Source organism: Papio anubis, chromosome 5, assembly GCF_008728515.1.
Source record: "Papio anubis isolate 15944 chromosome 5, Panubis1.0, whole genome shotgun sequence".
In the NCBI taxonomy this organism is placed as follows: domain Eukaryota; kingdom Metazoa; phylum Chordata; class Mammalia; order Primates; family Cercopithecidae; genus Papio; species Papio anubis.
The window spans coordinates 9,476,836-9,503,047 of record NC_044980.1 but is presented as its reverse complement, the minus strand read 5'-3'; the positions used below and the strand labels follow the sequence as shown (position 1 = coordinate 9,503,047).

Genomic DNA, 26,212 nt, shown 5'->3' with positions numbered 1-26,212 from the left:
CACTTAGTATTTATTCTTATGTTAAAAAAAAATAAATCTATAACAAAGCTCCTACAAAACTAAATTCCTACCATAATACTATAAAAAAATAAAAGCACAAACACAACTTACCAAAAACAAGAATGAACAGTGTATTTAAAGATACCACCCAGAAGACATGTTCCTAAAGGAAAAAAGTATCAACAAAGCATATTCAATTCATATTTAATATATGTTTAATTGGACTATTCCACTTATTTAGCTAGAACCAAATACTAAAAACAGCTAAGATTGAAATTTTCCCTCTATTGTTTTGGGATTTCAATCTAGACATAATATGTAACTTTCATTTTTCATTAGCTAGCTCATACAACTAAGCCTAATACAACTCAAAAATGTTACATGTAGAAAAAACAAATTCATTTATAAATACTTCCTTTTTAGAAATAATCTAACACAAATTACATAGATTTTCATAAATACCAGATTTCATTTAAATCAAATGACACCAAAAATTTCAAATGGAGAAAAATTTGAAAGCCAAATTAATTGTAAACATCACGTTAATGTCAACTGCAGTGTTTCTTTCAACATCTACTCTGCTTTCTTGACACCTACAAGGCCACTACTGCCTGGCTACCTCTCCTTTGGAAAACTCTAGCTTGATCTCCCTCTGGTCCCCTCACTCCCTGTGGTGCGCTAATTTTCTTTGTCCTGTCTCACCTGACCATCTGGTCACCTCCCACAGTTACATATTGTCGCCTCTAAGGTGACAGCTGTCTACCTATTCCTTCAGCCGTGTTGCACGCACTTTAGCTATGCCCCATGCTGACACTGACCAGACTGCCCAAGTCCATTCATTTATGCCCACGACCTTCCTTAACCATCAGGTTAAATGATCCTTCGAAAGATCTTTTGTCTAAAAAAAGGATTTCTCTGTTCAGGTCCCCTAATCTTCCACAAATCCAACCAGCAAGAAGGGTAATTAGTTTGTAAATGACTACTACATTTCTTCTCACCGTGCTGGCTCAATTTTTTCAACCTCTCTGCCTTAAGGGCTCCTAAATTTTCCCTATCCCCAACATATTTTATGCTTCAACCTCTAAGTTATCTTCACTGAAAATCTCCTGCTGACAAACTCCATTCCACTAAGACAGACCTAATCAAACTCCCTTTTGTGCCCCTTGTGTCCTGTGCACACTTTTTGTCACTGAGTCTCCAAAACGTTCCTTGTTTACATGTGCATTTCTCTCCACCTCAATATAGTGCATCTTTGAGAACAGGGACCCTGTCTCATTCATCACTGAACTCCCCAGTGCCTATCACAATAGCTGGCACACATCTTCACATTAAATATTTTTTACTAAAATAATGAATTCATCCTGTCAAAAGTTTTTTCAATAATTCAAATGGGTTTCAGTCAATACCACTACCTTAACGACTTCTGTCCGTCATTTATGAGGAACTGGCAGGGTAATAAATATAAATCAGTATGTGGCCAAATAATGCTTTCTATACTGACTGTGATCAAACCATGACTAGAAGCTCATTAATACCACATTCCCACTAAACTGTGGAATTATACCAGATATGTTCCTAAAAATCTACACACTGCTAAATTCAACATCCTCTTCTGGTTAACATCTGGAGCCAGCCTGAGGAGAAGGCCAACACCGAGGACAGCAAAGGAGATAGATGGAGATATCTGGGTCTCTGAGGACATTGTTGGGCTTACAGATCAAGCAACCTCAAGCTCATTCTTCTCCGGACTTCCTGTTTTATTAATGTTCCAACCAGTAGGGTTCTGCTACCTGCAGCCAAAGTCATCTTAAGCTATTTAAAAATCTCAAATGGCAAATAACTTCATATTACAGGACCTGAAAACAGCATCATTTCTTCTTTAAAGAACAACTTCTTTAAAGAATTGCTCTCACCTTAGAGTTGCAACCTTTACTAATAAGGCAGAGTTCCTAGGTAAAGATAGGTGGGGTTCAGCAAACAGGAAAACCTAACATCAGCCTGGGGTGTCTAACTGTGTAAATATGCAAAACCACTTTGCTTCCACCAGTACAGGCAATAAACACTGCAAGATGGAACTTTAAAAGAAGACCAAGTTCTTTTTAACTACCATTAACTTTGAAGTTTATTTTCTTTACTAAAAATCAAATATTTAATAATTTTTTAAAAATAGTTATTACCTTTATGCTTTTTTAATATTTTCAGCACACTAAACATACAATCTTCAACATATAAAGTAATCAAAAGCCAAAAGGCATCTTGACCTTTACTACATACTATAAATGTGAAGTTTCTGAATCACTAAGACAACTCCAATTCTGTTATTAAAAAGAATTCACTTAGGCGGGGTGCGGTCGCTCACGCCTGTAATCCCAGCACTCTGGGAAACCGAGGTGGGTGGATCACGAGGTCAGGAGATTGAGACCATCCTGACTAATACGGTGAAACTTCATCTCTACTGAAAATACAAAAAATTAGCTGGGCGTGGTGGCCGGCTCCTATAGTCCCAGCTACTCGAGAGGCTAAAGCAGGAGAATGGTGTGAATCCAGGAAGCAGAGGATACAGTGAGCCGAGATCTCGCCACTGCACTCCAGGCCTGAGTGACAGAGCGAGACTCCATTATAAAAATACATACATAAATAAATTAATTAGTTTCACTTACCAGAAAAACTAGTGATCCATCAAGTCCTAGCATCTAAAAATAAAAACGATAAGCATTAAGATTCAACAGAACTTTCTATCCTAATTTATGAAAAGCCTCATTTTCTTTTCAATATCTTTAAATATAGTCCTCCATCCACAACTTTCCATTACTTCCTATCATTTTCAGAAAATAAAAAAATTTCTGTTTCTGAATGACAGTTTTATATTTTGAGTCTCCTTTTACTCAAAATTACATGATTTATAAAGTCTAAAAAAATTCCATCTTGGATTCGTTACTGAAGATATAGAGCTAATTAAGACTACTTCATAATACAACTGTATTATTTTGTCAACTGAAGCATGAAAATACTATTTAAATTTAAATTGTTATTTTGTTTTTCAAAAATCCACAATTTCAGGTAAAACATTTCCTAAATGGAACAAGGTTTCGTAAGAGAGAAAAAAAAGCCACCAACATCACAATATTTTCACCACAAACAGTATGTCACTTAACTTTCACTAGGAATGAAAATTCCAGTAACTTTTCATCAACTGTAACCATAACATCTAAATATAACAAAGTTTAAAATATATTTTAGGATTAAAACACCAGGATACTTGACAGAAAAAGGTCTTACTCTTTCCCATGTAAGCTCTTCAGCAGCTCGGTCCCATTCTAAAGCATTCCAATTCATGTCATCTGAAAATATAATTGCAATTTAAAGATTACTAATGGAATTTGAACTAAAAATAATAAATAATAAAAAAATAATAAAATGCACTAAAAATAGTAAAACTTAGTACTTTGTAAGCTGTTGTTGAGAAGCTAAGCCACATTTCCATACCGAGTATCTGCTTGTCAGGGAACAAATAAGAATAAAAACATACATATAAATAAATACTACATATAAAGTAATGTAATCCTAGATTGAGATAAATGCCAGAAAGGGAACAAACAGGGTTATGTGAAAGAGAGGAATTCAATAGCTCTAAGCCAGGAAAGAATCTGGCAGATTTGAGAAAAGGAAACCAGGGGACTAGGACATTCTGAGTAATGATATGGGTAGTAGAAGACAGAAATCAGATCATACAAGAGAAATGTGGAGTCTGGATTTTATTCTTTAGTAATGGGAAAACTACTAAAAGATTTAAAGGCAGCAGAGTAATATGAATTATGTGGAGCAAGAATGGAAGGAGAAAGAATAGTTAGGAGCTACTGTATTAGATCAAGGGAGAGAAATAATAGCCAGACCCAAAGGTAGCAGCAAGCTGTATTCTCAGAGCCTCTGACCTCTCCCTGCAAAGGTTCCCTATTACCATTACACAAGCCACTTTTCATCATCCTTCAGAGGTCTCAGCTCAAATACCAGGTACTCTGAGCTACCTGGGAAACCTTATTTAGGACAGGTCTCGGCTGGGCAAAATGGCTCACGCCTGTAATCTTAGCACTTTGGGAGGCTGAGGCAGGAGGATCACTTGCGCCCAGGAGTTCAAGACCAGCCAGGACAACAGGGAGAACCCATCTTTACCAAGGAAAACAAAAACGAAAACAAAAACAAAAACAAAATTAGCTGGGCATGGTGGCACACACCTGTGGACCCAGCTACTTGGGGAGTTCAGGTAGGAGGATCACTTGAGCCCAAAAGGTCAAGGCTGCAGTGAGCTGTGTTCCTGCCACTGTACTCCAGCCCGGGTGACAGGGCAAAACCTTGTCTCAAAAAAAAGTAAATTAATTAAATAGGTCTCTCCCCAACAGCATCCTCAGAGCAACCTGCACAACACTTATCACACGACATGTCTTTCCTACTTTTTCACTAAACCAGAAACTCCAGGAATGCAGCAGTCTAATGTTTTGGTCGCAGTTACATGCTCAGTGTCTAACAGAGTGCCTGACACAAAGAGACAATCAAGTATCAGGCATGCCAAGTAGACCTAGGGACAGTGCAAAGCTTGACAGAAAAACTGTGGTGGGAGGGAGGAGGGGAAGTGAGTGACCGACAGCTGACTGGCAGACTCTGTCTTGGAAACTTTTTTTTTTTTTGAGACGGAATCTTGCTCTGTCACCCAGGCTGGAGTGCAATGACATGATCTCAGCTCCCTGCAACCTCTGCCTCCTGGGTTCAAGGGATTCTCCTAGCTCAGCCTCCCAAGTAGCTGGGATTACAGGTGTGCGCCACCACGCCCAGCTAATTTTTGTATTTTTAGTAGAGATGGGGTTTCACCATGTTGGCCAAGCTGGTCTCAAACTCCTGACGACCTCAAGTGATCTACCCACCTCCTGTCTTGGATCTTATTTTATATGCTAGAGTTTACACTGCTAGAAAATGAGATATTGATTTATTTGGATGGCACCTTGTCTGCAGTATACACTTCAAGATTCTTTTTCAATTTTAAAAATTGCACTGACTCAAGGGACATGGAAAGACAGAAGCAAATGAATGTGGTAAATCTGTACCAAAGTCCTTTATTTAAAAAAAAGTAGTACCTAATCCAACTTAAAAAATAATTTCTTCCTATCTATCCTATAAAAAAAGTCCCTGTGTAAAAAGGATTTTAAAACATAAAACATGCTGTTTCACTGAAAAAAACATATTTATGTACATCCATAAATGCCAGTTTGCCAAAATAAAGTAAAAATAAGTTAGAAATAGAACTTCACAACATTAAAATTTGAAAATGCCAGCCCTTTTCCTCAATGCAAGTTGAGAACAGATTTGCAGTGCTGAAGACTGAGGACACACAAGCAGCCATTACCCTGGGCTCCATTATTAGCATCTGCCACATCTTCCACACCAGCGTCATCTTCCTCCTCATTGTCCTCCTCCTCCTCTTCTGCCTGGTCATCCTGGGCATCAGGGTTTTCCCCCACCACTGCATTCTCAGCTGGTGGGTTAGCAGGCTGATCAGCAGCAACATTTTCTGCACCATTTCCTCCTGCTGGAGCCTAAAATCACAGAAAAGCCCAGAAATTTAGATCCACTTGTCTGTTTTGCTCTGTTTCCAAATCACATTATTCTTGCTAAAACAAACAAACAAACAAACTAGGCCAGGTGTAGTGGCTCATGCCTGTAATCCTAGCACTTTGGGAGGCGAAGGCAGGCAGATTGCTTGAGCCCAAGAGTTCAAGACCAGCCTGGCCAGCACAGCAAGACCCTGTCTCTACATAAAATTAAGAAGTTAGCCAGGCATGGTGGTTTGCGCCTGTAGTCCCAGCTACTCAGGAGGCTGAGGTAGGAGGATCTCTTGAGCCCGGAGGTTGTAAGGCTGCAGTTAGGTGGGATCATGCCACTGCACACCAGCCTGAGTGACAGAGCAAGACCCAATCTCAAAAAAAACAAAACAAAAAACTAGAAAACAAATATAAACTCTACCAAACTCTTTTTAAAAAGAAAACCTTTCAAAGACATCTTTTTTAAATGTATCCGATGTGGGATCAATTTTAGTATATAGGAACATAACCTCACTTCATAGTGCACATATTCGTTCAGTATAATTTAGCGGAGTAACAGTTCACAAACCATTATAGAAAATGGTTAACAAACTGACTCTCTTAAAAACATCATTCTGTAGTCCTCCTTATAGGACAGCCTTTGTCTTTATTGACAGCATCAGGGATGAAAATACATTTTTTTAAAATGCACATACATATATACATATACGCAACTTAATTCTGTTAACAAACACTTGAGGAAATGTTTTCAAATTTCTGCTCAGTGGGTAAGATTGTGCACAAAGACCTTAGTATACCCCCAATGCTGTCCCTACTCTAGCTAGAAAATTAAGAGGCAAAGTTATAACAACACTTTCTTGATTTTTCACATCTCTCTTCATCTTCACCCAAACCTTTCCACTGCCCTCCTTTGTAATAACAAAAGAACATTTATGAGGGACATGGAAGTCAAGAGTTTGAGTCTTAGAGAGAGACAATAATTCTCATGACCTACCTAAGTAAAATCAATTTTGGAGAAGGGGAGTTACCTCATTTTGGTGATGTCCCGCAGCATTGAAGGGTGGGGCAGCGTGCTCCAACCAAATTGGTGCTCCCCCGTGGACTATCTGCTCTCTCAACCACACCAGGCTGATGAATGCACACAGTGTGCATGTCACCACAAAACAACCCTGCAAACAATCTGCCAACAAATTTTCCCTATTAAAAAAAAAAAAAAAGTACATATAATTACCCCAAAGAACACTTAAAATTAGGAAAATAAAGGTAAAATGTTTTATTTTACACTAAGTCTCAGGAAAAAAACAGCCAGAAAAATAAATAATAATTTTTTGGATGAAAATCTCAAGTTTCTCCAACAGAACTATTTGTGATTATGGTGAAATTCTATTTATAAGAGAACCTATACATATTTATATACTTGTATTATATATCTTATTTAGGCATCAAATACCATCAAAACTATATGGAAATTACCTATCCATAGCCTATCTTTTGAAAATGGCCTAGAAACAGAAAGGCAGACAGCAAAAAAGACAAAAGCAGTCTAATACTTGACAAAGGCCATGCATTAAACTTATGTAATTTACCAAAGGTTAAAAACTCTGTCCAACTCTAAGAATTTCTGTATCCTTATTTTACACACGTTTAAAAATGTGATTAGCTGACACCTGAACTCACACAAATTAATAGAATCATCGAATCAGAAAAGAGGAGAAGCTCCTCCAGACAAGTCTAATGACAACATAACGAAATGAAGGTTAAGAGATATTCAGGATGCCATATGTAAGACAAAGAGGTCTATTACAAATTTTATAGAAGTTTGTCACTTGGCCAGGCGTGGTAGCTCATGCCTGTAATCCCAGCACTTTGGGAGGCCAAGGCAGGCGGATCACTTGAGGTCAGGAGTTTGAGACCAGCCTGGCCAACACGGTGAAACCCCATCTGTACTAAAAATACAAAAATTAGCCAGGCATGATGGTGTGCGCCTCTAATTCCAGCTACTCGGGAGGCTGAAGTAGGAGAATGGCTTGAACCCAGGAGGTGGGGGTTGCAGTGAGCCGAGATTGAGCCACCGCACTCCAGCATGGGTACAGAGTGAGACTCTATCTCAAAAAAAAAAGTTTTTCATTCAGAAAGCAAATCAAGTTTTGATGCTAACTGCAAACATGCCAAAAGCGTATTCGTTTCTCAACAAATCCAGAAAGGTGAAGTATGGTTCCTTTAGTAATCATACAAGAAAATGCATCAAATGTTGTGATACCAAGGACCATTTTCTCCTTTTCCTCTCTTAAGAGGCTTATCTTTCCTTCCCTAGTCCATGTTTATGATTTCAGAATTATTCACAGATAAACACCTCTGAACTCTTAGCCACTGGAAAATCCATTATTTTAATGGAATCCCTTTTTTCCTCCATAGAAAACCTGAGAAGGGTCAATCTGGTAGACCTTGACCCAGCAGCGCCAAACTTAAACTAAACTGGCATGGCCCCTAGAAAATATAGTCTGCAGTATGTCCTGAATCAAAAGAGGAATCCTAACCACCACCTTACTAAGGAACTCTCCAGGCTATTACATTCTGAAAGGTTTGGACCAAAATATCCCCTTTATATCTTCCTTGCCATCAGCAATAATCCTAACTGTTTGTTACAGATTTTAAACATTTGGTGACAAACTCTAGTCCTTTTCGCTTATTCCTTTAATCTGGGCTGGTTTTGTGAATCCTGGAGAGAGGTGATGCTGCCTAAGTTCCAGAGCCCAGAGGAGGGCTTGCAAGCTTCCTCTCTTGCCCTTTTAGAATGCTGCCCTGAGACTACCATGTAAAGAAGCACCACTAGCATTCCAAAAGATAAGAGGCCATAAGGAGGAGAACCAAGGCATCTCAGATAAACCATCTTAGATCATTAAGTCTCAGTAAAACAGCTGAGTGACCTAAGCAAGCCCAATAGTTGAAAAGTTCAGCTGAGCCCAGCCCAAACTGCTGACCCCAGAATTATAAGCAAATAAAATGGTAGTTGTTTTAAACCACTAAAGTTTGGGACAGTTTGTTTTGCAGCAACAGATAACTGATACAGTGCACCTACAGATGACCTCAATTACTGAGCTACAGAATATATAGAAACTGATAAGACATCAAGGAAATTTAAAGTAAAATTTCACAGAAAAAAAAAATTCTATAGAGTACAAAATATTACTCAAAAAAAAAGTAGTATGGCCACAACTGCTATCAGAAAAACTGGCTCAATTTTTCAAACTGTAAAAGGCAGCTTAGGACTATAAAACCAAGCCATGTTTGTAATCTAGTTTGACTAGCGCCACTAGGCTTCCAGTGGTCCTCTGTAGTCAATGAATAGTCTATTGAAAGCAATTCAGGTGACCCTCAAACCAATCAGGTCAGAGGCAAAAAGAAGTCTGCCAATATAAGGCAAGCAACAATGCTTAATGTCAAGATATAGTAGAGTAACTACAGGCAAGTTTTTAGCATTTATATTCTAATAATCATGGAAAACATTTAAAAAATAAATCTGAGTTCAAATGTGCATGTTAAAAACATATTAAAATGAACTCTTGGCCAAGCACAGTGACTCATGCCTGTAATCTCAGCACTTTGAGACACTGAGGTGGGCAGATTACTTGAGGTTAGGAGTTTGAGACGAGCCTGGCTATCATGGTGAAACTCCATCTTTACTAAAAATTTTTTAAAAATTAGCCTGGCTTGGGACCACACGCCTGTAATCCCAGCTACTCAGGAGGCTGAAGCAGGAGAATCATTTGAACCCACGAGGAAGAAGTTGCAGTGAGCAGAGATCACACCACTGCACGCTACCATAGGTAACAGAGTGAGGCTCCATTAAAAAAAAAAAAAAAAAACTCTTATGAACATAAGACAGTAGCATATATCTCAAACTGCATGACAGCTTATTTAGAAAGTCATCCCAGCTGTGCGTGGTGGCTCATGCCTGTAATCCACGTATTTTGGGAGCCCGAAGCGGGTGGATCACCCGAGGTCAGGAGTTTGAGACCAGTGTGGCCAACATGGTGAAACCCTGTCTGTACTAAAAATACAAAAATTAGCCAGGCATGGTGGCGGGCGCCTGTAATCCCAGCTACCAGGGAGGCTGAGGCAGAAGAATCACTTGAACCCAGGAGGCAGAGGTTGCAGTGAGCCGAGATAGCAACACTGCACTCCAGCCTGGACAACAGAACAAGACTCCATCTCAAAAAAAAAAAAAAAGAAAGAAAAGTCATCCCATCATTACAAAACAGTCCCATGAAACAGGTATGTTTTAAAAGAAATGTCATTTACATTTATCAGCTACTTCTACTGCAGCTAAAACTGTTAGTGTAATAGACATAAATTATTTTTTCTCAAAACAGAAGAATTTACAAATTATAATAAAAACAAATATGCAAGGAAAAAAGCAAGCATCATCTACATCATGCAACATTCATCACACAGGTTCAATACTCACGTCGACAGCATATCTAATGGCAGTGTCAGTAGTGAGCTCACAGAGCCAGTAAACAAGCACTTGTAGATGCGGCCTACCGAAAAAGAGCATGATGGCATACAGTCACAACTCGCATCATGAACTCATATAGCTGCTCAAGAAAGCAGAAGTAAAGTGGAACACCACAAATGCCACTGAAATAAACATTTAGTCTTTACAAACCTAAGTCTCAAAATATTAAATTTTTAAAAACATGATCAAGCACAAATAGAGTGACAATCAAGAGTAAATGTTACACAATCATGTTTAGTGCTTAGATTCTCTCTAGGTTTACTTTTTTTTTTTAATTGAATGAGCTTAGATATTTGAAAAGCAAAATCTAAAGTAAAGATCTCCAAAATTATAATATAAAGAATTTTTTAAATTCTAGAATTCCAAAATTCATTAAGTCTGCTCATGACAATAAAATGTTTCAGTTTTGGAAATATAAGTCTTTGAAATTAAAAGAATTTTTCAGTACAGTATGTACTGCAATGCCATAAATGGCAACCTGACAATCAGTATTTTAAAAGCACAGATTCAGAGGTTCTCTAAAATACAGAATATATTACTCTAAATTCTGGCCATTTAGAGAAAAACAAAGTTTGGGTGAATGTACTGCTATCAAGGCAGAAAGTCTTTTAGTTAGGAAGGCAGAATTCTAGACAGAATGAGATAACAGACCACAGATTTGAAAATGGGGCACAAGAATAAAAACCTGAGGCTTTCTTTCAAACCAGTATTTGTGTATTAGCTTAAGCATTCCCTATATAGCCTTGTATCAGAGACTTCAGTTCAGATTTTCAGTGACTTCAATGGCTGTTTTCAAAAACAAGTCAAAATGGAAAGGTAGGAAAAGAATTTCTGTAATAGAAATTACTTACATGTGTTTATAAAATACTCACGCAAGTATGCTTGTAACAATGTAAAACTGACAAACCAAATGTTTAGACAGGTAAATGAATTCATATGCAATAGGCCTTCTTACTACAGAGTGCTGTGCACCGTTTAAAAAAAAAAAAAAAAAAAGGCAGCAGAACACTCACTTACATGGAAAGACCGCCAGAATACGATGCTAAGCTAAAGAGAAAAGTTACAGAATATGTATCGTGTGATGTAATTTAAATTGTGCGTATCTATATATAAACAAGTCAGAACAGAAAACAAGCTTGTGATTAATAACTGTTAAATCTTATAAGTCCTTACTTTTGCCTATTTCATCTACTGATTTCAGAGAGGCATGTAAGTCTTCCACTATGACTGTGACTGTTTTATGTATTTCAAGGCCCAGTTTTCTGGTGTATAAACGTTCTTTAATTCTATTTTCTTAGTGGATTATGCCTTTTATTGATAGGAAATATAATGCTTTGTCCCATTTAGTGCATTTGAATGATATCTGGCTGATTAATATTGCTCTGGCTTTTTGTTAGCCATTTGCTAACAAAACTATTTTTGTATCTCTTTAGCATTAACCTGTGCTGCTTTGTATTTATCTCTTGTAGTAATGTAAGTTTTATACCTACACATCTATGAAGCTCTCTCGTAACAGAGAAATCTAATCCCTGATGATTACAGACGTATTTAATTTTATTTCCCTACTTACTTCCTCCGCCTTCCCTTCCTTTCCTGCCTTTGTTTGAAATTTCCAAATTTTATTTGCTGTTTCCTACTCATCCTATTTCTAGTCTTCTAGCTGTTGCCCTTGAGTTTTGTTATGTCTTTATTAAAGTACATTTTACATAAATCTTAAGCGTACAGATGGGTGAATTCTTAAAATATACATGTCTTGGGTAATCACCACCCAAACCAAGATGTTCAACACTTCCAGCTCCCCAGAAGGCTCCCTCAAGCTTCTTCCGAGGCAAAAGCCCCTGCAAAAGGTAACCATTATTCAGATCTCTATCACTATAGATGAATTTAACCTGTTTTAAAATTTCACACACATGCAATCACACAATTTTGTGCCTGGCTTGTTTTTTGTCAAAGAAGTAAAATTCATCCATGTTATTCCATGTCACAATAGTCAGCTCTTTTTCCCTGCTATGTAGTATTCCACTGCATGAATAAACCACAATGTATCCATTCTACTATTAATAGGCATTTGACTGATTTCAGTTTTTAAGTACTATTAATAAAAATGCTGTGGTCGTTCTTATACATATGTTCTTTAGCGAACAGAAACTTCTCGTTCTGTTAGTTATATTCCCAAGAATGGAACTGCTAGATCATAAGGTATTTGTATACAATATTTAGCATCAGCAGATACTGCCAGTTTTCCAAAGTGGTTATAACATATGCACTCCTCCTCGATCACTGTACACGTGTTCTAGATGCTCTACATCCTAAGCAACATTTGGCACTGTCTACTCTTTTTATTTTTAGTCACCCTCCTTCTGCATTTCTCTAATGATGCTGAACACTTTTTCCTGTGTTTATTGGCTACTGTCATCCCTTGGTATCCATGGGGAATGGGTTCCAGGAATCTCCTCAATAATAAACAGATGCTCAAATTCCACAGTTAGCATTGCAGAACCCACAGACATGGAGAGCTTAGTATATTTAGCTGTTTTTCCAGAAATACCTGTTTAGACCTTCTGTCCACTGCTTAACTGAGATGTGTTTGCCTTTCTGTTATTGATTTATATACTCTAGATACAAGTCCTTTGTTGGATATGTGTACTGCAAATATCTTCGCTCATTCTATGGCTTGGTTTGCCTTTCAATTTTTTATTTTTTATTTTTATTTTTATTTTTTTTGCGTGCCAGAATTAAATTGCCTTTTATTCTTAAAAGTGTCTAAGGATGAACATAAGTTCTTAACTTTAATTATGTTCAACTTACTAATATTTTCTTTTATGCTTATTCTCCTATATTTTACTTTAGAAGTTTCTTTTTAACTTTCACATTCAGGCTTTTATCTCAAATTAATTTCTGGGTTAGGTTGAAGTAATGGTATGATTCATTTTTTTCTGTATGGCCATCTGGTTGTTGCAATACCATTTACCGAAAAAACCATCTTTTTTCCACTGATCTGTGGTGGCACTTTTGTCATTAATAATGAAACAATGTAGTTGTGAGTCTAATTCTGGGTAGTTGTGAGTCTAGTCTACATTTTTAATGCACAGTTATGCTCTATTTTTCTACCTACATCTAGAACATCTATAATCTCCCCACAAATGAGATAAGCAATTTTAAAAGCTTGAATTTCTATGTTCCTGTCACAATTTCTCCCACATTAAGATCATCTGGAATTTCAGTTCCACGCTGTTACCCAAAAACTATTAATTATTGTAGATTAACAATCGAGACTTAGCTATATGAAACACTTCTTTGAATCTCACATCTTTCTCTCTTTGATTCCTTGCTCATTTAGTAGAGTATATCCTCAGTTTTTTCAAAAAGGTTTAAGGTGGTAAATTTTCCAATCTCTCGCATCTATTGAAACATCTGTAGTTTGTCCTTCCATCTGAGAGTAATTTGCAGGAAGGGAATTTTAGGTTCAAAAACATGAAATTTTGAGTTTCCACTGTCTTCGAGCATTCAACATTGCTAATTTTAAGTCTGATGCCACTCTGATTTTCTTTACTCTGTAGGATAATCTGGAAGCACACAATCTCTATACCTCTATCACCATCGCCACATTACCCAGCTCTGGAAAACTTGAGAATATGTCTAGGTTCATGAGACTTTTCCTTTACCATGGTCAGCTTTCTCTTTCAATCTAAAAGACACCAATTGTTTCCTCATCTCCACTATCTCTTTTACCTTGTGGAACTACTTACTAGACAGATACTGAAACGACTAGATTAGCCTCCATTTCTCTATATTTATTTCTCATAACTACTTTGTCCCTCTGAGTTTCATCCTGGGAGAATTCCTTCATACAATTTTCTAGCTAACTCACTCTTCAACAGTACCTATATTCTGCTAGTTGGTGTATCTTCCAAGAATTTCATTTCCATAGGTAATCAACATTATTTTACCATATTTTAAGGAGACATGAAGATATTAATTACGCTAATTTAAAATTTTGTTTAATGAATCTTATCTATATACTCTGCCACCCATATACTACATACTTCTCTCCATGTCTATAAGAACAACAAAGAATCCAAGAGGATTCTTTGGATTGATTAGGGGGGCTGATTAGCACATCAACCTCCCAAAGAGCCTCCTATATCTGAAAGATAAGCCTCCCAATTATTTAGGACCATTACATGTATGAGTATTTTTTAATTTTATTTTAATTTTATTTGTATTTTATTGAGGTGACATCTCACTCTGTTGCCCAAGCTGGAGCGCAGTAGCGTGATCTCAGCTCACTGAAACCTCTGCCTCCCGGGTTCAAGTGATTCTCCTGTCTTAGCCTCCCGAGTAGCTGGGATTACAGGTGCACACTACCACACCCGGCTAATTTTTGTATTTTTAGTAGAGCCGGGGTTTCACCATGTTGGTCAGGCTGGACTTGAACTCCTGACCTCAAGTGATCCTCCCACCTCGGCCTCCCAAAGTGCTGGGATTACAGACGTGAGCAACCACACCCGGCCATGTGAGTATTTTTTTAAAGGAGGGTTGTGGAATCCCAAAAGAATTCATTTTTTGCAGTCCTTTTTTTTTCCCTCCCCCGAGACAGAGTCTTGCTCTGTTGCCCAAGCTGGAGTGCAGTGGTGCAATCTCAGTTCACTGCAACCTCCGCCTCCTGGGTTCAAGCAATTCTTCTGCCTCAGCCTCCATGTTGGCCAGGCTAGTCTCAAACTCCTGACCTCGTGATCTGCCTACCTCTGCCTCCCAAAGTGCTGAGATTACAGGAATGAGCCACCATGCCCGGCCATCTTTTGCAGTCCTTGAAAGCTCTAGTACACTTCAAATCCAGTTATGATTTGATTTTTTCAATGCATTCATGAACTTTCATGGTTAGCCATTCTGTATGCTGTGTTCTTTCCCATATTCATTCAAGAAACTGACCTATTAAACTCATTCTTAGTTCAGATGAACATCTTCTAAATAAGGCTTTCCTAATACGTGACATTCTGACATCAAATAACTAAACATCAAATAATAATATGATGCAATATTGCTTTACAATATCAAGTAGTTATGCAATGTTTAAATAACTCCAATAAGAGGCATGAATACTCACATGCTGTAAGAGGAACAACTCCCAACCATGCGAAGGCCACAAGTGTATAATGAAACCAATATCGTATTGCAGTACCAATACTTGTAACCAGTCCAGCAAATATGTCTTGAATTGGAAGCCGTGAAGGCATATCTGGAGAATAAACTATAAGCAGAAAAAAAGTACTTAAAATTTCATGAAGATTTGAAAATAGCTTAATTCATAAATATAAAATAGACATTAAACTTTCAATATTTGCCTTGTGCTTAATTTTTTTCTTATTAAAAGAAATAAAACAAATAGTTACAATATCACATTTACCCAAGAAGTCATTTATGAGGCAAATCACGTGTGAAACGTGGAAATCAACAAAGGCCTCTGAGCAGGAAAAAAAATTCAACAGATGTTCACATCCCTTGCAAATAGCCATAAACTTCGTACAAGGCCCATTTACACATATTTTAACATTCAACCAATATAATCATCTGGTTTCCCAAATTATAAGAGATATAATAAAGCAAACAGGAGCAAAAGATGAGACTGAAAACATGCCATCAACACTCCCCCAAATATAAGCATTAAATAGCACTCAAAAAGCACAACAGTCTGCGGCAGATCATTTCACGTGGGAGCAAACATCCCACTGACATTTGTTAGCCACTTTCCCAATGTTAGCATAATACTTAAAATTTCAAATGATAAATTCAGATCTTCCCACTACTCTGCGAAATGTGGCTCAACACATTCAGAAAAAGAAAGGTTCTGCCACATTTTAGGATTCCCTTTTAAAATGGCTCCAGTAAAAAAACCACTGTTTATTATTAAAAAGCTCTACCACAGGTAGCTCGGAAAGAACATAAAGGAAAAACACACACTTCTTTTTCCAGTAAGGCCAAAACAAGAACTTATGATATATCAGGGTTTAAAAGCAATGATCTAAAATTTTTAAGAGCACTATCACAAAACGGTTCACACCCATAAACATTGAGAAATAAACAATTAACAAATAGCAACTTTTTTTTTTTTTTTGAGACAGAGTCTCACTCTGTTGCCCAGGCTGGAGTGTGGTGGCATAATCTCGGCTCACTGCAAACTCCGCCTCCCAGGTTCAAGTGATTCTCCTGCCTCAGGCTCCCAAGTAGCTGGGATTACAGGCGCCTGGCACCACACCTGGCTGATTTTTGTATTTTTAGTAGAGACAGGGTTTCCACCACGTTGGCCAGGCTAGCCTCAAACTTCTGACCTCAGGTGATCTGCCTGCCTCAGCCTTTCAAAGTGCTGGAATTACAGGCGTGAGCCACAGCGCCTGGCCACAAATAGCAACTTTTAATGACACATGCCCACAGATCATAGACTTCCATAGGATATCTGGCATACAAGAGTAAGTCATTAAAACCAGTAATAATAGAGGTTTTTTGGAAAACATAAAAGAAATAGAGAATATAACTACCAAATGAAAATTAAAATGTACAAAAAAAGCTGCTTCTGGCCTCAAAGTAAAAGGCCACGTATTTCCTATCAACTGAATTTCATGAAGATACTTAACTATTTAGTCTTAGTTTCCTATGAATCTTGACAAGCTGTACAGCTTTTATGTACTACAGAAAATTAATTACTACAAAATAACAGAATTGACTTTTTTAGATGAATATACAGCTCCAAAAGTGAAAGTGTAATAACTTTAATCATTTATACTCATCAAATAAAAACAAAGTAAAACACTAATTTACAGCATTTATATTGAGAAGCTCAAGATGCTTTAAAGGAAACCACACACACACAACTAAAACACAAAAATCCTTTGTAAGGGAAGGCAATGTAGGGCATCCCAGAATGAAAAATTATGCTTCAAATACTTAATAATCTGCCAGCACAGTCCTCTACTTATTTAACATGAAGCATATTAAGTATTAATAGGCACAGGAATTATAGTTAAAACCTTAAAGGTTGCAAAATATTTTATAAAGGCTTATGAAATACTGACCTTAAAAGTTAGTCTCATGAAAAAAACGGTAATTTAAAACTTTATTTGGCCAGGCAATGTGGCTCAAGCCTGTAATCCTAACACTTTGGGAGGCTGTGGCAGGAGAACTGCTTGAGGCCAGGAGTTCAAGACCAACCTGGGCAATATAGTGAGACCCCCCCCCCAACTCTATTTATTTTTATTTTTAAGTTTTATGGCTATTATTCTAACCTACACAACTTTAACTCAAAATATAGTCCAAATTTGAAGAGTAGTGAGTATCTGATGAAATCAAGGCATCATTAATTTTTCTAGGTAGATAACAGTATTATAGTTACGTCTTTGAAAAAGAACCCTTACCTTTTAGAGATACATACTGAAATATGTACAGATGAAATTATAAATGGTAGAATTATTTTTTAAATAATGGAGAAAAAATAAAAGGATAAAGAGGCAGGCAACAAGAGCATGTGTAAAACAAGACTGGCTGTGAGTTGAAACTAAGTGATGGGTACACGTGGACTTGTTAGATTTTTACATGTGTTTGAACTTTTCTATAATTTTTTTTTTTTTTTTTTTTTTTGAGACGGAGTCTCGCGCTGTCGCCCAGGCTGGAGTGCAGTGGCCGGATCTCAGCTCACTGCAAGCTCCGCCTCCCGGGTTCACGCCATTCTCTGGCCTCAGCCTCCCGAGTAGCTGGGACTACAGGCGCTGCCACCTCGCCCGGCTATTTTTTGTATTTCTTAGTAGAGACGGGGTTTCACCGTGTTAGCCAGGATGGTCTCGATCTCCTGACCTCGTGATCCGCCCATCTCGGCCTCCCAAAGTGCTGGGATTACAGGCTTGAGCCACCGCGCCCGGCCTTGAACTTTTCTATAATTAAAAGTAAAAAAATGTTTAAAGACAAAAAAAAAAAACCCACAAATTAAATCTCAAACATGTGTGTGATAAAAGAGAGCATACAGTTTTTTAAAATATTTTCCTAAATAAAATATCAATACTTCCTATTACTATCAAAGACAATCAAGCTGAAAACAGTTGTTTTAAAGTACTTAAACACTTTTTCCCCCTTCCTCTGTCAACTGATCTAAACACCTTTATGCCATGAGTGATAACCAAACAAATGCAGTGAAAAGGTCTAAAGAACTTACTTGGTGTAAAAGCAAATCTGTGCTTGCATAATTCACAGTATTCTTTTCGACTGTGTTTCAGCCACTGAACTAAGCTGTAATTATAAACAGATTCATAAGTACAGAGTTTACAACAAAGAAACCTACAGTTTTGTTGAAAACATTGTTTTTATTAAAAATGTACATATCACAGAGCTTTTAGTTTCAAAATTTTCAAATTTAGAATACTCAACTTTTTGTAACCGCCTTCTAAAAATAAAAAACTACAACAGCTAGACATAAAAACACCACATTTTTCTACCATTAAAAAAGGTTCAATTAATCAAAATTGTGATTTCCTCAAAGCAAAATGAATATGAAAGAATCTCCAAGCATCAACATCAGTTTTAATCCTGGTCTGATAATACTGGTACTTGGTAGCTAGGTCTGCATTCTGGTTCTGCCACTAACTGGCTGGCTATGTGGCCTAGGACAAGTTATCTAACCTTCCTATGCTTCAGTTTCCTCATCTGCATAATAATAACACTCTACCTCATCACAGTTTTCTTATAAGAATTAAGTGAGTTGAGATGTACAAAACACTAAGAATAGTTCTTGGCAAAAAATTATTCATAAATGTAAGCTACTATTATGCCAAGCAAAACTAGAAAATCATAACACTTTCGGAGAACAAAATAAGCTCTCCATGGTAGAAATAACAATGGGTAATCACGTGTACCTGGAAGGGGATACACCAAAATAACAGCCATGGTATTAAGAATTAATGGATAATTTCTTTTCCAAATTTTTGAAATTTTACAATAAAAGGGCTTTTTTAGTTTCCTGTGCTCGGGACAATACAATAAAATTTTAAAAATAATTACAGAGAAAGTACATTGAAATGATCCTTGTTACTGTATACATGACAAAACTGAAGCTCCGACTTACACAACTTTCTAAAAGTATGACTTACCATTCTTGATGGATAAACTTAATACTGCCAGTACATACACAAGGATGATAAAGTGGTTTCTCAGGTGTTCCTTCCGACCGACACACTCTACATATGTCTGTCAATGAAAAAGGAAAATTGAATTTCCTTTGCTTATAACTTTTTTAAAAAAACAAGAGACAAGCATAAACCAAAATATTGGACATTAAAGCAAGAATCTATCACTTGACAAAACATTAATAGCATGGAGAACTGAAAGTTGTGATTAAGTTGCGATTCAAGTGTATATTTAAAACGAAAAAACTTCCTAAATAATGTATTAAAAGTTGTTCCTTTGTATAACAGCTTTTAAATAAACCAAAGTTGAAATAACAGGAACAGATGATTTTATTTAAAACTGCACTCTCCACAACAAATAATAGAAATATGTAAAATCAGGTCACCATTGGCATCCTAACAGTTTTAAACTCCAGTCTTTTTTTTTTTTTTTGAGACGGAGTCTCGCTCTGTCACCCAGGCTGGAGCGCAATGGCACGATCTCAATGGAGTGCAATGGAGCTCAGTGCAAGCTCCACCTCCCGGGTTCACGCCATTCTCCTGCCTCGGAGTAGCTGGGATTATAGGCGCTCACGATTGCACCCAGCTAATTTTTTGTATTTTTTAGTAGAGACGGGGTTTCGTCGTGTTAGCCAGGATGGTCTCGATCTCCTGACCTCATGATCCACCCGCCTCGGCCTCCCAAAGTGCTGGGATTACAGGCGTGAGCCACGGCGCCTGGCCTCCAGTCTTAACAATTTAATGGTTTAAAGTCCTAACAGCCTAAACTCCACAAAACACATCTGAGGACTCACCACAGTAACAGCAGTTAGAAGACATGCTTTTCATGCCGTCCCACCCCACAAGAGTGTGAAGTAGACAGACACAGAAACACACACACACACTTCAAGGACTGGTTGGGGGAGGGGATACCCCAAAGCCACAAAAGCACCAAGCCACAGAGAGATGAGCCGGAAGCCACCTTAAGCAGAAGGGACAGGAGTCCAGTGCTAAGGGGTCCTTGGACCGCAGCCCACCCCTCATGCCCAGCATTACGAGGCTCTAGGGGCACATTTGCCTGTCCTCCTGCCTGGAGTGGCCCCGAAGCAGCACGACGGTGGAGGAACCGCTACTGATCCTTTGCACTCTCGCTCTAAAGCTCCTACCTGGGTCCACTTAGGGAACCCTGGCTATAACTTTTATTTTCGACAGTTCTCAGCTATGCGTCAGGGCCAGGAGCCAATCCCTAGTGGCCTATCAAGGGAGAATCAGCAGAAACTTAATGCATACTTTTGGCCTGCTCTCTCACGGGGAATTCTTCCTTAACAAGGAATTACTACAATCCCGATCCGCATCACTAATGGACTTAATGGGTCTCTGGCACCCATCGGATTCAAATGAGCACATGCTGAGAGCAGTGTGGTGCGTGGTTCCAGGCATTTAAGAGCATCACAGACCTGTGGCTACTCTTCTGTGGGAGGGGGTGCATGCCTTTTCTAGGCTGGTGGAGAGATCCGTCTGGTGACTAGATAACCAAGGAGACTAGTGTGCTAACCAGTTGGGCGATCCAGAGTCTAACTGCTCAATCTCAGATGGCTGAATGTCATTTGTCTGAATTGGGGGATGCTGAATGCTCGCCTAACTGGTTAGCATGCTAGTCTTCCTGGTTATCGATTAACTACCAGTCAAATCTCTTCATCGAGTAGAAAAGCCATGCACCCCCATCCACAGAACAACTATCAATGGGACAATCCTGTCTGTGCTGGAAGCAGGTAAGGTTGCTCATGTTGAGTAGAATTATGCCATCCCTACTGCTGCTGCCTTTCAGATTCAGCTTTGAACACAGACCTTCCTCCTACCACAACCCAAAGGGTTTCCTGGAAGCTGCTAGTGGGTCATGGGCATTAATGCAGTGGTCAACATCACATTTATGTTCGTAACTACACAGGACCTGAACTTCTTTAAACTTCCTACTTTCACCTTCATCCTTGGTTAATGAAAACATCCTTGGCAAAAGCCTTCACTCTGATTAGTCTTACTACCGGCCCAGAATTTGAGTCCTAGCGGTGCAATACTAATGCCCCAACTGCCCTGCTTAATCAGCTTCCTCAAAGTTTTGACACAAACAAAATAGAACCACACTCCCATTCCAAGATTCCCACCAGCAGTATCCAGGTAGCCCACACTACTTTGAACACTAATTTTCTTCAAGTGCACACTTCAGCTCCAGGGAAACTCAGGGAAGAGCCCGGAAGGTACCAAAAGGCAAGAGGCATGGACTTTCTTGCAATGGACCCCGGCAGCACCTAAGATCCAAGAACAAGCATTTTAATGGCCACAAATTCAGCACACCACACTGAAAGTGGGATTACCGTGGCTGCCAGCACCAGGCTTGCCCTGCAATAGATTCTCTTTAAAGGATTTAAAGTGGACTCTTTCCAACTACAGGGCCTTGAAAGAGTTCCATGTTGTTTTAATCATTATCTTCCAGGGTTGGGAGTGGGTAATTTGTGCGCCTGCTGCGTTCCTTAGATAGGATATTAATTTATCAGGCTCTCTCTGCAGAACCAAATTGAGATTCCCTATTACTAAGATTCTTGGTCACAGTAGTCGCCTCAGCAGGCACTATAACAGCCACCTAAGAGTGACAGGGCCTTGGCAGGGGTGGGGGGAAAATGTGATTGATCTAGGTTACCTAGAATCACCAGAGTCACAGCAGCCGCAGGTGTAGATCAGTTCTACAATAACCAGTTATCTATGTAGAAGCTGAACCCCCATCCAGCTATTCACACCACCACTGTGGATTAACCTTTGAGACTGGCATGTGCTACTCCTGTAGGATCTACCAGGGAAGGTGGGTGCAAGTGTGGATATACAGGTCCCAGGCATAGGATCTGGGCTCCCTAGCCCACACTCGGATGGCTGTGCAAGTAGGAAGTAGGGTATAGCAGCCACAGCATGGCAAAGGGTGTCCCACCCATGGGACGCTGCCCTCCAGGAACATCGTGACTGGTAGGCCATTGACTACGGCCTGGGGTATGGTAAAGATAGTCCTGTTGGCACGCTGCTGCCTGTGAGATGCCAAGGACAACAGGTGGAGTGATATCCACATGGGTACAGAACTGGTCACATGGTGAGCTCATTTCATGATACAAAACACTGCCACCTAGGCAACTTAGCCCTGCGTGGCCTGAGAAAGCTGTGGTCGGGACCAAAGCAATGGCAAACTCCAGGGTACACTCACCCACAGGAAGCACTGCTCACTCCAAGTGGATGGCCAGCTAGCAAATGGTGGAACAGGATAGGTGGAGTAGGGAGAGAGACACGGATCTCCACTCAGAAGTATGCAGACATACACATGAATTAGAGCACTGATTTTTCAGAAGACCCCTGTCCTTCTGAATGACAAACCAAGAAACAACATACTAAGCAAACCCAACAACTCTAAAATCAAGCCCCAGGGCTCTGCTTGGCCTAGAGGAGAGAACTGGGATCCCAAGTTTCTCACTCAGAGAATGCAAAGACACAACTACTATCCTAGTAACACTTAAGTTTTTTTTTTTTAAGAGACAGGGTCTTGCTGTGTCACCCAGGCTGGAGTGCAGTGACACCACCATAGCTCACTGTAACCTCCAACTCCTGGCCTCAAGCAATCCTCCCATCTCAGCTCCCAAAGCACTAGGATTGCAGGCATGAGCCACCATGCCCAGCTCCTAAGACTTCTTTTTCACTTATTGTCTTGCCAGTTTGCAGTGGTATTTACTAGAGGCTATATGAGACAACAGAATGAATGCACTAGAGATGAAAAGACCCAGCTGCTTCTCATTAAACTAGGTATTAAAGAGATTGGCAAATATAAAACAAATCCACTTTCCTCATCAATTTTGGGGGTCTGGAATAGTTATTTTCGTGAAAAATAGTATTTATATTAACACATAATGAGTGCTGTTATTTTAAAGCAAATTAATAAATACTTCCAAAATTGTTCTTCAAGGAGTTTGTCAAGAAGAAGAACAAGTGCATTAATCCATGTGTTACTTTAATTTGATTATATGAAAACAATGACAGGTTAGGTCTCAAGTAGGGAAAAAAAATCCTGAAGGGAATTCTAACATATCATTATTTCCAAGCAGTATTAATAACTCTTTAAAATCTCCCGAGTATCTATTTTCGCATAGAGTCAATTGTATAATGAAGTACAAAAAATTCTAATGAATGGATTAACGATCACTATTGCTACATGCTTTTAAGTCAAAACATATTTTACAAAACTACTGAAATGATCACATTTCATAAAGCATTATATCCACTAACAATAGTACACAGACATGATAAAAGAATAAAGATCTTCAAGATGCTGTGGGTTTTCTCCCCCCTCAATTGGGTCTTAGGAGAAAAAGGAATATAAGGAAAAGGAAAATTAACTTTCTGCTCCATTATGGAACAGAAAACATCAAAATCCAAAATGATGTTTTCATATTCTCAAAATTAATTTTAAGTAATTAACTGGCATTTGATCTTCCATGTCTCTATGTCTCTTTTTTTTTTTTTTTTGGCCTACTCACATTGGCAGCAATAAAAATTGCTATTTTAAAATCTCTGTGGGGAGTGGACATTACGGGAGCACACCACCACATTTGGCTAATTTTTTTAGGAGATGGAGTCTCACTACGTTGCCCAGGATGGTCTCAAACTCCTGGCCTAAAGTAATCATCTTGTCTCAGCCTCCTGAATAGCTGTGACTATAGATGCCAGCCAGCAGCTACTTGCGTGTCTTTTAACTTCTATTTGGTATAATGTACTAGAAACTTTAATGAAGGCGTTTTAAAAGACTAACCACTGCCTCAAAAAAAAAAAAAAAGTATAAAAAAGCACAACATTCATTTGTTACTTTGGCATCAGTTAGGAACTACCCTTTATTTCATTACCTACTGATATGGTTTGGCTGTGTCCCCACTCAAATCTCATCTTGAATTCCCACGTGTTGTAGGAGAGACCTGGTGGGAGGTAATTGAATCATGGGGGCAAGTCTTTGCAGTGCTGTTCTCGGGATAGTGAGTAAGTCTCACGAGATCTGATGGTTTGAAAACCAGGAGTTCCCCGCACAAGTTCTCTCTCTCTCTTTTTGCCGGCTACCATCCCTATTAAGTGACTTGCTCCTCCTTGCCTTCCACCATGATTGTGAGGCTTCCCCAGCCACATGGAACTGTAAGTACATTATAAATCTGTTTCTTTTGTAAATTGCCCAGTCCCAGGTATCTTTATCAGCAGCATGAAAACAGACTAATACACCTACCATCTCTACACACAGTTCTAAGTGCTCTGAATGTATTCCATCATTTACTCCTCACAATACCAATCCCAGTTTGGGAAACTGAGGTTGAAAGGGGCAGGGTAATATAACACGCCTAAGGCCACACAAGACTAAGGAGAAGGCAGTATGCAAGAGATCTAGCATATTACTGAATTGTCACACTTCCAGAAAACTGGCTGGAAATTTAAGGATAGCTAATTCTACTTCAGTTACTGAGAACCAAGTAATTATCAAGCAAGCACCAAATGAGGATTAAAAACTAGCTCCCAATTCCAAAAGTACTCTCCTTTTGACCGTATCATGCTTCTTCCCAACTACCTTCATCAAGCAATCAGGTTATCTTGAATGTTTTTTTCTCATAATGTCAATACTCTATTTATCTGCTCCTCCAACTTTATCATATTCTCGCACTCGCACAGTAGACTGCTCCCTCCAGTAAAACATATATTACTGAAATATAAAGATAAAACATAAACAGGTAGTATACCTAATTAAAAAGTAGTTTTATTACTGCCAACCTGAACATTTCCACAGTTTACCAAGTTCTCTCTCCGTGAATTATCTGTTCAAATTCTTTGTTCAGTTTGCTAATCAAGGTCTCAACAATAAGAAAACTAAAAAAAAAAAAAAAAAAAATCTTCGTGCTGGGCTAGGTAAAAAAAAAAAAAAAAAAGAAAGAAAGAAAGAAAATGGTTTAAAAAAAAAATCAGCAAAAGATCTGAACACACTCACCAAAAGAGGAATAAAAAATTTTTAATGTTAAAGTCATTCAAGAAATGCAAATTTAAATCACAAGAAGATGGTGATGGCTGCACAACAAGGTGTATTTAATGCCACTGAAGTATATACTCAAAAATAGTTAAAATAGTATATTTTATTACATATACTTTACCACAATCAAATTTTTAAATAAAAATCACAGTAATGCCAGGTATGGTAGCTCACGCTTGTAATCCCAGCACTTTGGGAGGCTGAGGCAAGAGGATCATCTGAGCCCAGGAGTTCAAGACCAGCCTGGGAAACATAGGGTGACCCAGATATCTACAACAAAATTTTAAAATTAGCAGGGTATGATGGCGCCTGCTTGTAGTCCTAGCTACTCAGGAGGCTAAGGCAGGAGCTGGAGGCTGTAGTGAGCTATGACTGCACCACTGCACTCCAGCCTGGGTGATAAGCAAGATCCTGTCTCCAAAAAAAAAAAAAAAATTCACAGTAAGATACCCCCATACCTATTGAAAGGGCAAAGAAATGAAAATAAAAACACCCTTACCATACAATCCAGAAATCCTACTTACACTTAACCTGACAAAATGAAAACTTATGTTCACACAAAAACCTATGTGAGTATGTATAATGGTTTCATCCTTAATTCCCCAAAACTAGAAACAATCAACTCAAGAATTCCACAACTGGGTAACAGATAAACTGTGGTACATCCCTACAATAAAACACTAAGCAATACAAAGAAATGAACTAGTGATACAAGCAACAATGATGTGGATGACCCTCAAACATTATATTAAGTTAAAGAAATCAGACTCAAAAGACTATATACTATATGGTTCTATTTATGACATTCTGGAAAAGGCAAAACAATAGGGACAGAAACAGATCAGTAGTTGCCAGGGGCTGGAAATGGGGA

The 26,212-nt window shown here is 38.5% G+C and overlaps 1 protein-coding gene across 7 annotated transcripts in view; it reads right to left on the bottom strand.

Moving 5' to 3' along the window:
* MARCHF6 (membrane associated ring-CH-type finger 6) overlaps nt 1–26,212 on the bottom strand; it is a 79,663-nt gene that overhangs the window by 37,671 nt on the left and 15,780 nt on the right. For 2 of the 7 annotated variants that reach the window (XR_004183646.1, XR_004183647.1), the window contains exons 1-10: nt 20,072–22,844; nt 19,242–19,338; nt 18,311–18,384; nt 15,218–15,361; nt 10,060–10,132; nt 6,620–6,788; nt 5,396–5,585; nt 3,280–3,341; nt 2,661–2,693; nt 112–163 (exon numbers count right to left, since the gene is read on the bottom strand). Coding sequence is in view for 5 of the 7 variants with exons in the window: in XM_031666088.1 (XP_031521948.1) it covers nt 112–163; nt 2,661–2,693; nt 3,280–3,341; nt 5,396–5,585; nt 6,620–6,788; nt 10,060–10,132; nt 15,218–15,361; nt 18,311–18,384; nt 19,242–19,338; nt 20,072–20,105 (928 nt within the window). In the remaining 2 variants the exon portion in view is untranslated. Of the gene's footprint in view, nt 1–111; nt 164–2,660; nt 2,694–3,279; nt 3,342–5,395; nt 5,586–6,619; nt 6,789–10,059; nt 10,133–15,217; nt 15,362–18,310; nt 18,385–19,241; nt 19,339–20,071; nt 22,845–26,212 lie in introns of those variants that run through there. The other 5 variants (XM_031666085.1, XM_031666086.1, XM_031666088.1 and 2 more) reach the window with 4 other exon arrangements.